Genomic DNA, 15,981 nt, shown 5'->3' with positions numbered 1-15,981 from the left:
GTTTTCTTACTCTGTGTGCCATTCACTGCTTTCCCTTTTTTTTACCTTATGCATTGTCTATTTAACCTTCATTTCTTCTGTCACTCACCCCTGTGCCATTACCATTTTGACAGAGCACCCTACTATGGGGCAAATTCACTAAGCGGCGAAAATGCGCTTCGCACTTCGCCAAAGCGAAGTTTCGCCAGGGCGCCGCAAATTCACTAAAATCCGAAGTTGCGCTCAGGGAGGCGAAAGGTAGCAAAGTTGCGCTAGCGTTACTTCGACAAGGAAATAGAAGTTACGCTAGTGATGACTAATTTGCATATGGCGGGAAGTTAAAGTACAATGGACAAATATGTAGCAGCAAATACATTACACTTCAGAAGCCTGGGAAAGCTTTATAAAATAAATAGAGTTGTTATTTTGTTCTATACATGTGCCCACCGTATAGTTTAGGTGCCATATGTTAGGAAATGTAGGGGGGAAGGAGGGAATGTAGCAGCAGTGTTAGCACCAGTCAAGTTTAGGCACATGTGCCACCCTACATTGAACTTACTTTATTATTAAAGGACAGAGTTTACAGTCAATCCTGCACCTAGGACACACACTCTGCACCACAGAGATGCCTGATAAGCAAATTAGTTCATAAGTTAAGAACTATTCAGTAACAACCAGCAGGAAAACAAAACAAATTTATAAATTGGCACAGGTACAATTTCTATACAGTGTGCACACTATTGTTATTTCCCAAGAACCTAATTCATCTAATGTCAGTTCTTTGCTTATTCTTCTCCCAGCCAAATGAAACCGTGTTTAATGAGAACTGCAGTTCTGCTTGTACGTGCAACCCAATGTCAGGTCTGCTTTGCCGTAACACTTCCTGTAATGAAGAGGAGAGTTGTCAGATTGTGGGTGGAGTAAGAGCCTGCATCAATATTGGTAAGTGTCCTTATGGTGCTCAAAAAGGGGCAATTTGCATCCATGTCTAATTCAAAAAACTACAGTTAGTACAAATTTCTGTAAATTAAGTATCCTTGAACATTTAATGTGACCCAACACCTGTGACTAATTAGCAGGTTGCCCTATATGATGTGGGATTGGTTATTCCGGCAGTACCTTATATAAAGCATGGTCTTCTGAGCAGTAATTATTGTGTAGCGCTATAGTAAATCATGTGTCCTTTACACCATTATTGAGCTCCACTCCCAATAAATGTGCCCCGGATGAGACCTGTAATCTTAGGGAGTGAGCCCTCGCAACGGTGTGGAGGCAGGGTGTAGTGTAACTGTAACTGGATTCAGGGTATAATAATTGGGCGCCAGTGGTTCTTATAACTTAAACATGAACTGATTTATTGAACATACACAATCCTCAGTGGAGTATACAATAGAGCATGGCAGGATTTGGCATCACATTGAATAGGCAATACTCACAGCACCATATGGTCAGTATTAGTCCCCACAGGCAAGAGGACGTGCTCAGCAGCAATAAAGGTACAACCAGCTTTCAGCCTTTCCCTAAGTGGAACCTGAGGATAATCTATCTACCCTGTTCCTATACACTTAGTCCCTACTTCTGGGCTATTAGTACCCGGGATCTTAATCCCTCTGACTCTCCTCGCCTTGAGCTGCTCAGCTAAATAACCTGTCTATCTGTTACTTCTAGAGTAACCTATAATGGTGAGTAGCCTATTCTTACTAGACCTGACCTGTCTAGGTTCCACAGGGCTCTACCTGCCTGTTTAGGTCAGAGCTAACACAAAATGGACACTGAAAGCATGGCTTCAGAGCCTTTTATATCCTAGCACAATGCCATCTGCTGGTCACTGTGAGAAGTAGCAAGAGTCAACAGTACCCCTCCTAACTGTATTTTAGGACCCAATTAGGTGTCCATAACATGGAGGGACTGCCTGCACATAATACTAGGGGTGGCTATTTTACACATCGCTACAATTGTAAAATAATCAATCCCTAGATGTGATTTAATGGAATGTTTTACATGAACGAACCAACTCTCTTTATTTTGTACCCCTTCCTCCAACAGTACCATCAGCCACAACCCCAGCACTCCCTTCTTGCAGTTCCATTACTTGCCCCCCACGACAAGAATGTATCATGGAAAGAGGAGGACCGAAATGTGTCCCAATAAAAGTGAATATATGTTTGGCATCTGGAGACCCCCATTACAGAACATTTGATGGGAGGTATTACGACTTCATGGGCACTTGTACATATACATTGGTCACTGTATGTGAAAAATTTGGGGGTGCTCTTCCAAATTTCACAGTTCTGACCAAAAATGAGAATCGTGGAAATCTGCAAGTCTCCATTGTGGGTCAGGTCACCTTTCAAGTAAACGACCATGTGATTGATGTAAAGAATTCAGAGACTGGCTACGTGAGGGTGAGTGTTTGTATATTAAATCTGCAAATGGTCTAAAAATGTTATAACGGATGAAAAGGGGAACAATGTCATCTTAGAAAAGTGGGATGATTGATAGGGTACTCCACAGTTAAAATGAGAAGCTTCTATATTGTGGGATCTTAGGTTTTAGTTTTTATCAAATTTGTAATTTTGCTTTACGAATACAATGCAGAACTAGTAGTCTTGGTGTTCTACCCTGGGTCCCATGTTGACTCTTGTAGCTTAGTTGCCAATGGAAAGTTTTAACTTGTTGACAAGTTATTTTCTATAGTATTTAGAATCAGACTCTTTTGGTGCTTTCTGTTCTTTGATCAAGTTGTTGATATACAGAAAAGTCATTGCACTGCCCCACCTTCAGCTTCTCAGCCAGGCAACTTCAAAAAGTTATGGTTTTACATCGGTTATAAGGATATAATAGAAACCTTCCCTTGCCATTGAAAATTCTGAGAGATACATCATTGCTTTCATGGTTGTCAACAAGCCTGTAGATGGTTTAAGTTGATGTTCCTGTGCCCTCTTTCCCTATGAGAGGAACTCTCTAGTTCTAATGAGGCTGTCAGGTTAGGAGGAGATGGACGTAGGATACTCTGGTTCTTTCTCCAGCAACACAGGCTCTGGAGCACACATTAAACACCTGTTAGATACCACTTTTTAAATCTGGAGAAGAGAAAAGAGCTAACATCAGTAATTGACTATACAGTACTAAAGATGCAACTTTACCCAGTGAAAGACTTGGAACACAACTTCAGAGACCTGCCTAGATCAAGGACAGAGAAATTTACCGAATGCAGCTTTACAGGCAGATGTTTTATAGACTAATTCCATTACAATCACTCCAAAAGCCTGACCTTAGTTCTGTATGAAGAATTTTGTGGACAATTCTAGCTTTATGCTTTATTTGCTTTTAAATAATGAACAGACAGGAAAACATTAAAAAACTCAGATGGAGCAAATTCTAATTCTACTCATCATTTTAAAGGATCTACAAACCTATACACTTTTAGATGCTGAAGTTTTACGTTTGGGTTTATTGTGTTTAATAAATAATTCAGTTTCAAGTCTTAGAAACCATATTTGAATTAGAGAAAAATCAAACAAATTGTGGTAAGAATTCTGTTTCGAGCGCTGATAAATCAGTCCCTTAATATGTGAACTTCTTTCTTTACCTTACAGGTTGATAAGTCTCGATCCTTACTTCCAGTGTCTCTTATTAATGGAACACTGAGAATATTCCAGAGCGGGGACACAGCAGTCATCCAATATGGGAATGACATCCAAGTTTCCTACGACTGGAACCATGTTGTGATAGTTGAGCTCAGTCTTCGCTATGCTGAAGCTGTGTGTGGAATGTGTGGAAACTACAACCAAAATCCATTGGATGATTTTCAGACTCATAATGGATCTCAAGCAAATGGTGTTGTTGACTTCGGCAAGAGCTGGAAGGTAAGAACTGGTTATAATAACTCTGAGAATCACAGATGCTGTAATTTATTTAACATCAAGCTCCATTTGTGCATTGCCTGCTATAAGCAAAGCTAAATCTGGGGCCACAATTGATAGAAGGTCTATCATATTTTCAGGTATTTTGATGGTCCAACCTGTGAGCCTCAAAGGATTTTTAGCACTGGTATAATGTGAAAAGAATGGGGAATAGAATGCTTTGATAAAGCACTGTAATATTCTGGAAGCTGACAATGGTGATTATTTTAGTTAAATAATAAAATAAACTCTACATATGTTTTTTCTCACACTATTATTGTTTAACATCAACATCATGGAAGTGTAACTTTGATCATGGCCCTAGTAGCCAAATACTGTGCTTTGCTATAGTGCTTTGCTATAAGAGGTCCATCTTGGTGCATTAGTATTACATATCACCTTACAACTAGAGTAAAATGTAAGATTTGAGTCTATTTACTCTTATATATATTCATATAGCTAATCATAAAGGTCAAACATGATGGGATTGGGTTGTGAACAATGACTTGATGTTCTATATATTTTTGGAACAATGGCTGATCCAGCATTTTTTTGGCGTATCTGTAATTCTTTAGTTCTCCAAGGGGAATGTTAATTAAAAAAGAATGTCAACCACTTCCCTGACTTAATGAGAGTTGTTATTAGCAGGGCATTACAGGATAGATAATTTTAGGCAAATCGAGTAGTTTTAGAAAATAAATTGTGTTGCATCATTTAGATCAGGGATCCCCAACCTTTAAAACTCGTGAGCAACATTCAGAAGTAAAAGGAGTTGGGGAGCAACACTAGCATGAAAAATATTCCTGGGGTGCCAAATAAGGGCTGTGATTGGCCATTTAGTAGCCCCTATGTGGTTTGTCAACCTACAGTGAGGCTCTGTTTAGCAGCGCACCTGGTTTTTATACCACCAAAACTTGCTTTCAAGCCTGGAATTCAAAAATAAGCACTTTGAGGCCACTGGGAGCAACATCCAAGGGGTTGGGGAGCAATTTGTTGCTCACGAGCTACTGGTTGGGGATCAATGATTTAGATGATGGATAATCTTCTCAAGTTCTATATAAAAAGGGAGGTATACTTTTGTGTACAATTCTGATACTGAGAGGAGTGCTATGAAGATGTCATAAAATGTGCCCAACATGTAATCCATTGTACAGTGTTGACAGAAACAAGTGTTGGAAACTTTGGTTAGTATATGTTTTTCTTCCCACTTCTAGGTAGAAGACAACACAACATGCTGGGACGATTGCCATGGTCAATGTCTCAGTTGCCCCCCAAATATTGCAGAAAAGTACAAATCTGACGAATACTGTGGACTCATAAATAAACCTGGTGGACCCTTCAGTGAATGTCATTCAGTTGTTGATCCAAAAATGTATTCTGAAAACTGTGTATATGATGTGTGCTTCAATGATGGATACAAACAGTTTTCATGCCGAGCTCTGAAAGCATTTGCAGATACATGCCAAAGGCAGGGTGTTAATATCAGTCAGTGGAGAGAGGCAGCTGGATGCCGTAAGTACTACACTGTGTATCTAGAGCGAAATGGGCTACAAGATTGTATTATACTGTAGTAGGAGTACAATATTATTTTGTTTGGGATTAGTAAAGGTATGCTAAAAGTTTGAAGGCAATCAAATGGCTTTAGAGATAACTTTTCTAAATATGATGCATCTTCAGGATAACCATGGCTACACTTGTAATGAGGAAAATAATGTAGTATTCCATTAAAACCAATCTTACACATTATGCTCAAATCTGCATCTTGAGCTGACACTTAAATACTTCTACCAGCATCTTCTGAGTATTATTGTAGTGGTTGATGAAGGTGGAAATGGGAGCAGTGACAGGGGGGTTTCAATATGAATGACAGATAGTATAAGGTTTTAGGAGAATTTGAAATTTGAGGTGAAAACATATTTGCTATCATAGATATTTTTGAAGACAACCAATAGTGTGGTATTCATTTTTTTCTTTAATTTTTACAGCCTTCTCCTGCCCCAGTAACAGCAAATACAATTTCTGTGGAAGAGCATGCCCCGCCACATGTCAGGACCCAGATGCATCACTGTTATGCACCGCCCCATGTATAGAGGCTTGTGAGTGCAACCCAGGCTATGTTTTGATAGAGGGAAAGTGCTTGCCTGTAGAAAGTTGCGGCTGCTTTTTTGAAGGACGATCCTATTCTGCCAATGAGACATTCTGGAGAGACACAAAATGCCAGATGAAGTGCACTTGCAATGGGAGGAACCAAAGAGTAGTATGCAAGGAGACCTCTTGTAGATTAGGTGAAGAGTGCACTGTAAAAGGTGGCCTACGAGACTGTTATCCAACTTCATTTGGCACTTGCACCGCTTCTGGAGATCCTCACTACTTTACATTTGATGGACTACAATATGATTTCCAAGGGACCTGCCAATACCAACTTTCAGCATTATGTAACCATAGCCGTGGCCTTACTGATTTCCAGGTCAATGTTGAGAACCAGAACAGAGGAGACTTTCGATATTCATTTGCTACAAATGTTTTTGTCAAGGTTTATAGTACAGAAATCCATATTAGCATGCAACAGCCTCACCAAGTCATGGTAAGCAGAAAGGAAAACAAATGCTTTGAAGTGTTATTGGTTATATAGGTAACCATAGAGAGAGAGATATTCAGTACTGTCATAAAAATGGCAGACTAAGTATATAGAGTATATGGTATGCACCTAACCTAAACATAAAATTACATAGTTGCGCTAATGCATGATAGCGATGATTTAAATATCTATTTTTCTTTGCCCCTACAGATTGGTGGTTCTCTGAAATATCTTCCATACAGTTCTTCAGATGGCCATATCTCTTTGTACCAGAACCCTAGTTCAGCTGTGCTAAGCACTGACTTTGGGCTCACTGTCACCTTTGATTGGGACAGTATTGTAACAGTTACCATCCCAGGCACATATAGTGGGGCAGTCTGTGGACTTTGTGGCAATTTCAATAAAGATACAAAAGATGATTTGACCTCAAGAAATGGATCAGTTTCAGAGTCAGCAATCGCCATTGCTCAGACCTGGAAAGTTGGAGGAACAGCTGGTTGCAGTGAAGGTGGCAATCCAATTTGTGTTGGGTTAGATGAACTGCGAAAGAAACAGAGGAATGGAAACACTGAATGTGGTGTTTTGCTAGGACGAGGAGGACCTTTTCGTGACTGCCACAGACTGGTGAATCCAGAACCATACTTTGAGAGTTGTGTTTATGACTATTGCATGCTACAAAGCCGTCAAACTGTCTTCTGCTCAGTTTTGTCATCCTATGCCCAAGCGTGCCAGTCAGCTGGAGGCACTGTCTACCCATGGAGGAATAAAGATTTTTGCAGTAAGATGAATAGTAAAAATATGTTTTATGTATGTGCCAGTCCTTAGATATGGCTATATAAGTTTTAAAGGATAATCAGAACATCCATTTTAGAGAAGTACCCTTTGGGGAGATTCAGGGGTTATCTTAAAAATTCATCAGTGAGACCATTAGAAAAAGTAAGATACATACTATTGTTTTTTGTTTTTTGTTTTTTTACTTTGCCACTGGATTTTTTTATATCCAAGGATTTACTTGGTTTGCCACAATCAAAACCAGTATTGTACAACCTTTTATATGTAGTGTCCTGAATGTTTCTGTGTTTCTCAATTCCAGATTATCTCTGCCCTGCGAACAGTCATTATGAAGTGTGTGGTAATGCCTGTCCTGTGACTTGTAAAGATCTGATTTCTCCAGTTGGCTGCAAGTCCACTTGTAGAGAAGGATGTGTCTGTGATGCTGGGTTTGTCCTTAGTGGTGGTTCATGTGTCCCCATCTCCCAATGTGGTTGTGTTTATGGAGGTTTTTACCATCCTGTTGGAGAGAATATCTACACTGGGGAGAAATGTGAACAGAGATGTACCTGCAGCCAAGGTGGACATATGATTTGTTCCCCATCATCTTGTTCTATCAATGAAGAATGTCGTCAAGAAAATGGTGTGCTTGGTTGTTATCCTGTAGGGTCAGCCATCTGCTCTGCTTCTGGAGACCCTCATTACAGGACCTTTGATGGACGAGCCTATGACTTCCAAGGAGTGTGCCACTATGTGCTGGCTCAGAGCTGTGGAGGAAATGTTTCTGAAACTGAAAGAAATTTAACTGAATTTGTAGTTATTACGAAAAATGATCATTTTGGCATAAGTGCATCAGTAGTCAGCCTTGTAACAGTGAAGGTCTATGGCCAAACACTTACCCTCAAACAAAATCAAGGAGGAGTTGTACAAGTAAGTCTATTATTATTATCTAATTACAAGAGGATTAGACTTAATTTTACTTTTAATAAAGCTGTCATGGTGACTAGGAAAATTATTAAATAGTAGCCTACTATGTGGCGTAAAAAAAATATTCTTTTAGACACAACATATTCCCTGGTGCCAGGTTCTTGGCTTCTCTTCTCACCATGATCATGACTTTCTGTCTGTTCTGTGTCGATTTACTCAGATTTTCATGAAATATGTATCGCTGGTGGATTGCTTATGTGGTGCTATAACACAACAATGGACAATTAATCACAGGGAACTATAGGTCTGATTTTAGAATACATCTCAGATCACATTATAAATACATGCCCGCATGGTATATGTGCAGTAAATCCAGACAGACAAAACATATTTTTTTACAAGAATTTAAGCAGAAACCTAGAACGTTGGGTTTGAGTGGATGGGATTTGTTTTTGTTTTTTTATAACATTTGATATAGTACTGAACATAAAACTACTGACTAATCTAAGGTTCCTTTACTTTGAACAAACTACCATAGATAAGTGGCACTTTATTCACAGAACAGATGCTACATCTAACTTTTTATATTGAAAAGATGTATTAAACCACTCAATAAAGCAAAGAGACAACAGGGATTATGATGCAGCAGACTCTTGGTTTCTTGTTTAATTCATGGAATACTATTTTATTTCAGATAAATGGAGCTGATGCCAGTCTGCCAGTCACTTTATTGTCGGGTAAAATTCTTGTTCATTTCTATGGTCAAGGAGCTGTCATAATGACAGATTTCGGCCTTGTTGTGACATATGATCTTTCTTACCACACCACCGTCACGGTTCCTGGCAACTATAGAAACCAAACATGTGGTCTGTGTGGAAATTACGATGACAACTCCATGAATGATGTTGGTCTAACATCAAATGATATTATTGCATTTGGAGAGAGGTGGAAAACAGAAGAGAACTGTGAAGCCGGCTGTGGCAGCGTGGAGAACCCTTGCCCAACATGCCAAGGAGCGAAGATGAAAGTATTTTCTCAAATCAATTATTGTGGAATCCTTAATTCCTCCACAGGACCTTTTGCCCAATGTCATTCTGTTGTGGACCCTGCACCTTTCCTAAAAGACTGTATATTTGACTTGTGCCAAGCAAATGGGGATACCGTCATGCTTTGTAACAATGTTGCTGTTTATGCTGCCGCTTGTAAGGAAGCTGGAGTCAGAAATATAACATGGAGGACAGAATCATTTTGTGGTAAGAAAGATTACGGTTTGAGATATATATTTGTATTTTAAATACAGGGGTCCCCAATTGTTCCTTGTTCCCCGCAGATATGAAGTGCTCGGCACACAGTCACTACAGCCCATGTGCCGATCTCTGCGTCTCCAGTTGTGCGTCTCTCTCTGGCTCATACCACTGCCCCAGTCTTTGTGAGGAAGGATGTGAATGTGATAGAGGATATTTATTTGATGGCACTCGCTGCGTCCCATTGCAAGAGTGCGGATGCTATCAGAATGGAAGATATTACAAGGTACTGATGTTGAATAGTATTGTTTGATTTAATGCCTTAAGTGAAAAAGGAAATCATTTTATACAGAAAGAAAAGAAAGAACTACAAAAGCTCTATTACCACCAACACCACAGGTGCAGGTCCATCCACTCTATTGTTAATTCAACTCAGATCTCAAGAACTTAATAAAACCCTCTAATGTCAGTTCTCTGTATATTTTTCTCACAGCCAAATGAAACAGTGCTACATGAGAACTGTAGTTCTGTTTGTACTTGCAACCCAATCTCAGGGCTGTTTTGCCGTAACACTGCCTGTAATAAAGATGAGCGTTGTCAGATTGTGGATGGCGTAAGATCCTGCATCAATATTGGTAAGTGTTCATAAAATGACAGCATCCATGTCTACTTTACAAATGGCAGCTTTAACTCAGAATAATTAGGTATTCTTAAAGGGAAAACGTGTTGTTGTTTTTTCCAAAACTAGACATGTTAGTTTCCCAGGTGCCTTTAATCACGTGACTTGTGTTAAGTTGGAGTGCTATCACCCCCTTTCCCCCCTGCAGCCTATCAACAGAACAGCTCCCTGGTAGATATGAAAATAGCCCTCAATAGTAAAAATCCAAGTCCCACTGCGACTCTACCAGTTACATTGAGTAGAAGAAACAATAATTTATCTGAAAGCAGTTCCATTATGAAGTGCTGGCTCTTACTGAAAGCACAGGATCAAGTACAATGACCTGATCTGAATTCTACAAACAAATATATCAGCAAAAAAGTACATGTGGGTTCAGGAGTACAATTTTATATGGTAGAGGGAATTATTTGCAAAGCAAACAGTGTAATTTAGAAATAAAACGACACCATAAAAACCATGACAGAATCCCTTTAAACATTTATGGGCAAATTCATCAAGGGTCGAATATCGAGGATTAATTAACCCTCGATATTCGACTGGGAATTAAAATCCTTCGATTTTTGCGCAAATAGTTCGATCGATCGAAGGAATAATCATTCGATCGAACGATTAAATCCTTCGAATCGAACGATTCAAAGGATTTTAATCCAACGATCGAAGGATTATCCTTCGACCAAAAAAACTTAGCCAAGCCTATGGGGACCTTCCCCATAGGCTAACATTGGGTTCGGTAGCTTTTAGGTGGGGAACTAGGGGGTCAAAGTTTTTTCTTAAAGAGACAGTACTTCGACTATTGAATAGTCGAACGATTTTTAGTTCGAATCCTTCGATTCGAAGTCGAAGAAGCCCATTCGATGGTCGAAGTAGCCAAAAAAACACTTCGAAATTCAAAGTTTTTTTACTTCGAATCCTTCACTCGAGCTTGGTGAATGGGCCCCTTAATGTGACTATAATGCATGTAAATATTTAGCAGGGTGTCCTGGAAAATTAGCCTATTGTATTGTAGTTGTGATATTGGTTATTCAATTTGTACCTTATACTGCATAATGAAGGGTCTTCCAAGCAATAACATTTGTAAAAATGACAAAGGTTTCATAAATGAACACCCTTATGTGGTTGGTCTAGAGAACATTAAGGTGAATGCAAACTTTTTTGAGCCTTAAACCTGTTTCTGAATTTACAGACCCCTGCAAGTCTAAAACCTGCCGTCCTATGGAAACCTGTAAAGTCCAAGATGGAAAAGCCGTGTGTCTTTCCAATTTAATTGGAACCTGCATAGCCTGGGGAGACCCACATTATGTCACTTTTGACTCCTATAATTTTGATTTCCAAGGAACATGTACTTACACACTAGTCAATTACATGGGAAGAGACTCTAGCCTGGTACCATTCCATATTGTAGCCAAAAATGACAACAGAGGCAGCCAATCCGTGTCTTATGTCAGACTAATAAATGTCATGATCTATGAAAGAAATATAAGCATCCGAGTTGGAGAAGTCGGCAAAATACATGTGAGTTATTGATTATTACACAATGTTCTTTCTTGCAGAAGTTGGTATTTTATTTACATGTAGAACTAGAAGGTAGAGGTTTTGAAGGTAAATCAATGAGGCTTCAGATTTTTAATGATGGATTACAAACATGAATATATAAAAAATGATGTAGTGAAGTAGAAAGAATTCATCCTGTGTTCCTTTACAATGGACAGGTTGATGGCATCCTAACCAATCTGCCTTTCACTCTGAGAGACGGGAAGGTGAAAGTGAGCCAAAGCGGTAGCAGCGCGGTTCTGGAAACTGATTTTGGACTTGTTGTGAAATATGACTGGAACTGGTATTTGACCATTAATCTCCCCAGTAGCTACCACAACAGTGTTTCTGGCCTTTGTGGGAACTTCAATGGAAATCGCAGTGATGAGCTAATATCACCCAATAACACGCAAATGACCTCCATAAACGAATGGGCAGGAAGCTGGAAAGTTGACGATGGAGACCAATTCTGTTGGGACTACTGCTCTGGAAATTGCAAGCGATGTGAAGAAAGCAAGAAGCGCCAGTATGAAAGTGAAGCATTCTGTGGTCTAATACTCAGAGAGGACGGGCCATTTAGAGATTGTATTAAGAATGTCTCTCCTAAAAACTTCTTTGACAGTTGCGTTTATGATGTCTGTTTGAATGATGGAGCCCAAGTTATCCTTTGTCAAGCTCTCGATGTCTATGCAAGTACTTGTCTGAAACATGGCATTAACATTTCTGATTGGAGAACGCCTTCTTCCTGCCGTAAGTACTATTTAAATATTTTATTTTATATATATATATATATATATATATATATATATATATATATATATATATATATATATATATATAAACATTGGAATATTGGCACTCACGAAAAACAAGGTCCACTGGTGCCTGAGTGCTTGTTTCAGAAAAATCCAAATTGTATAGCAAGAAAAAGCCGCACTGCTCAGGATTTATAATAATTAAATAAAAAAAATTATTGGCACATACTGACATTTGTCACCTTTTTCAAAGCACAAAAAAGGAATACATCCACCAAAATAAATACACAGGGGCAGATGTATCAAGGGTCGAATTTCGAGGGGTTAAATCCCTCGAAATTCAACTGGGGAATAGAATCGAATAGGCAATTCGGGCGAATTTACGCGCTGGCGAATATTCGCACGATCGAATATTCGCTCGAAGGATTTTCATTCGATCGAATGATCGATCGAATGCCTTTTTATTCAATCAAAAACTTAGAAAACAAGCCTATGGGACTTTCCCATAGGCTTTTAAAGCAATTCGGTAGGTTTTAGGTGGCGAAGTAGGTAGTCAAGTATTTTTAAAAGAGACAGTACTTCGAATATCGAATGGGCGAATAGTCACAGCGTTTTTGCACTCGATCTATTCGAATCATTCTACTCAGGCGAATTTACGCCAATTCGATAGTCGAGGAGCACAAAAAACTACTCGAAATTCGAGTATTTTTCCCTCTATTCCTTCACTTGAACTTAGTGAATGGGCCCCACAGTGTTGGCGCGAACCTCCAGTGACATCACCAACGTGAACTGACGTGTTGTGAAGTGTTAACCTCCCACCACTAATTAAAAACATCCGGTGATTAAAATAATCGTGCGCCCATTATGGAGCTATTCGAACTCCAAATCTATTGGTACCCGTGACCCGTGTGTATGTGATCACCTGTGTCATACAACAAAACGTAAATCATATCCTATATCTTGGGCTATCGTCTGATAGATAATCAATAAGTTCTAACTAATCTCCCAGTGCTGTGCATTCCGTGTTTCAATATACAGTGTTGTGACACATCCTTCCCACTAACACAATAAAGTAACAAAATAACCAAGGCTCCCCAACTTTTTTTTACCCGTGAGCCACATTCAAATGTAAATAAAAAGGTGGAGAGCAACACAGGCATGCAGAAAGTTCCTGGCAAATATGGGCTGTGATTGAATATTGGTAGCCCCTATGTGGAATGACAGCCTACAGGAGCCTCTTTGGGCAGTACACCCTGTTTTATGCAACCAAAACGTGCCCCCAAGCTAGGAATTGAAAAAGAAGCACCAACTTTGAGTCCTATGGTAGTAACATACAAGGGGTTGGTGAGCAGCATGTTGCTCACGAGCCACTGGCTGGGGGCCACTGATCTAAGGGGTGTGCTTTTTATCATTTTTTGTACCTATAGTAAATGAGTCCTTTTGTCTTGACATACTGTAGCACAGCTCACACCGGGCACCACGGAATACCATAGCATACTTCAAAAATCGTTAGACTATTCGACCATTCGATAGTCGAAGTACTGTCTCTTTAAGAAAATAATTTCGACCCCCTAGTTTGCCACCTAAAAGCTACCTAACCCAATGTTAGCCTATGGGGAAGGTCCCCATAGGCTTGGTGAAGTTTTTTTGGTTGAAGGATATTCCTTCGATCGTTGGAATAGAATCCTTCGAATCGTTCGATTCGAAGGATTATTCCTTCGATCGAACGATCGCAGTTTTTGCACAAAATCCTTCGACTTCGCTATTCGAAGGATTTTCATTTCCAGTCGAATATCGAGGGTTAATTAACCCTCGGTATTCGACCCTTGATGCATCTGCCCCCCAGTGTTATTTACAACCAAATGTTTTTAAAATGTTTGCGTCACCCAAGTCTAAATTGACACTATTCATTAGGTACTTGCATCCAAAAACTTTCACATACACTAAGGGGCCGATTCACTAACTTCGAGTGAAGGATTCGAAGTAAAAAAACTTTGAATTTCGAAGTTTTTTTTGGGCTACTTCGACCATCGAATGGGCTACTACGACCTTCGACTACTACTACTATGTCTTCAAATCGAATGATTCAAACTAATAATCGTTCGACCATTTGACCATTCGATAGTCGAAGTACTGTCTCTTTAAGAAAAAACTTAGACCCCCTAGTTCGCCATCTAAAAACTACCGAGCTCAATGTTAGCCTATGGGGAAGGTCCCCATAGGCTTGGCTAACTTTTTTTGATCGAAGGATATTCCTTCGATCGTTGGATTAAAATCCTTCGCATCGTTCGATTCTAAGGATTTTATCGTTCGATCGAAGAAATAATCCTTCGATCATTCGATCGCACTATTTGCGCTAAAATCCTTTGACTTCGATATTCGAAGTTGAAGGATTTTAATTTCCAGTCGAATATCGAAGGGTTAATTAGCCCTCGATATTCGACCCTTTGTGAATCGGCCCCTAATTGTGCTGGCGTTTCCATTTCACCTCCTGTTTTGAATCACATACAAGTTCATCTATTAATGCGGGGAAAACATTGGAGCTGCCATCATCTCTAAGGTGGACATAGCTCCAGGATTCCCTCAATGGGCTCTTAGAGAAAGGTTTGTCAGCAATAGGTGAAAATTGGTAGTGGAAGTAAAATGGTTCCCTCTAAGAACATCTCCATTGGTTTTTTTGGGGGGAAGCTTTACAAAATATGCAATCTGAGAAGAAGTTCCCTTTTTAAACAAAACTATCAAAAAAAGGTGTGGATTCATTTTGTATATACTGGTTTAATTTAAAAATAGTCATGTGATTTCCTTCTGTTATTTCAGCTAAGAAATGTGGAGAGAACAGTCACTATGAAGCTTGTGGAAATTCTTGTCCGGCCACCTGCTCAGAGAGAAATGCGCCCAAACAATGCAAAAAGCCCTGTGTCGAAACATGTCAATGTAATGAGAACTTTGTCCTCAGTGTTGACAAATGTGTCCCTATATCAAGATGTGGCTGCAACTTTAAAGGGCAGTATTATGAGCCTAACCAAGAGTTCTGGGCAGATAAATGCGGCGAAAACTGCAAATGTGACCCCATTTTGGGAATGGTTGTTTGCCGCCAAGCAAGTTGCAAAGTCAGTGAAACATGCAAAGTGGTGAATGGAAAGTACGGCTGTTATCCTAAACAATACACCACCTGTACTGCATCAAATGACCCTCATTATACAACATTTGACAGACACAGGTTCAATTTCATGGGTACCTGCATCTATCAGATGGTTGGAGTGGTGTCTAATGATTCAACCCTCACAAGTTTTACAGTTAATGTTCAGAATGACAACCGTGGCAACAAGGCAGTGTCCCACACCAAAGATGTCATATTGGAGGTCTACAACTATACAATAAGTATGAGCAAAGACTTCCCAAGGAAAATTAAGGTATTGTTTACCAGTTTCAAGTTTTCAAAACCGTATCTGTCCAAGTTAGATGAGGAACAGAAGGGTGGTAGTTATGTGACAGATTCATAAAGTTCAGTTCAGAATCTAGTTGCCCTGGAGGGGCTAAATGGGAGGGTACATTACCTTGTTTTAGTGAGGGCTGCCATCAGTGGGGTATAGGAGGTACCCCCTTGATCCCA

At 39.6% G+C, this 15,981-nt stretch overlaps 1 protein-coding gene across 2 annotated transcripts in view; it reads left to right on the top strand.

Moving 5' to 3' along the window:
* Positions 1-15,981, top strand: part of LOC121395681 (IgGFc-binding protein-like) — a 37,609-nt gene that overhangs the window by 11,720 nt on the left and 9,908 nt on the right. Inside the window, exons 11-23 of one of the 2 annotated variants that reach the window (XM_041569816.1) lie at positions 780-921; positions 2,035-2,384; positions 3,579-3,848; positions 5,099-5,396; positions 5,870-6,468; positions 6,673-7,240; positions 7,556-8,163; positions 8,855-9,413; positions 9,491-9,690; positions 9,898-10,039; positions 11,267-11,595; positions 11,793-12,363; positions 15,186-15,781. In XM_041569816.1, the coding sequence (XP_041425750.1) occupies positions 780-921; positions 2,035-2,384; positions 3,579-3,848; positions 5,099-5,396; positions 5,870-6,468; positions 6,673-7,240; positions 7,556-8,163; positions 8,855-9,413; positions 9,491-9,690; positions 9,898-10,039; positions 11,267-11,595; positions 11,793-12,363; positions 15,186-15,781 (5,232 nt within the window). Of the gene's footprint in view, positions 1-779; positions 922-2,025; positions 2,385-3,578; positions 3,849-5,098; positions 5,397-5,869; positions 6,469-6,672; positions 7,241-7,555; positions 8,164-8,854; positions 9,414-9,490; positions 9,691-9,897; positions 10,040-11,266; positions 11,596-11,792; positions 12,364-15,185; positions 15,782-15,981 lie in introns of both variants that reach the window. The other variant, XM_041569815.1, reaches the window with a different exon arrangement.

The sequence above is a fragment of the Xenopus laevis genome, chromosome 7L (assembly GCF_017654675.1).
Source record: "Xenopus laevis strain J_2021 chromosome 7L, Xenopus_laevis_v10.1, whole genome shotgun sequence".
In the NCBI taxonomy this organism is placed as follows: Eukaryota; Metazoa; Chordata; class Amphibia; order Anura; family Pipidae; genus Xenopus; species Xenopus laevis.
Note: the sequence above shows the minus strand (reverse complement) of the source record. Positions and strands in the feature narration are given on the sequence as shown.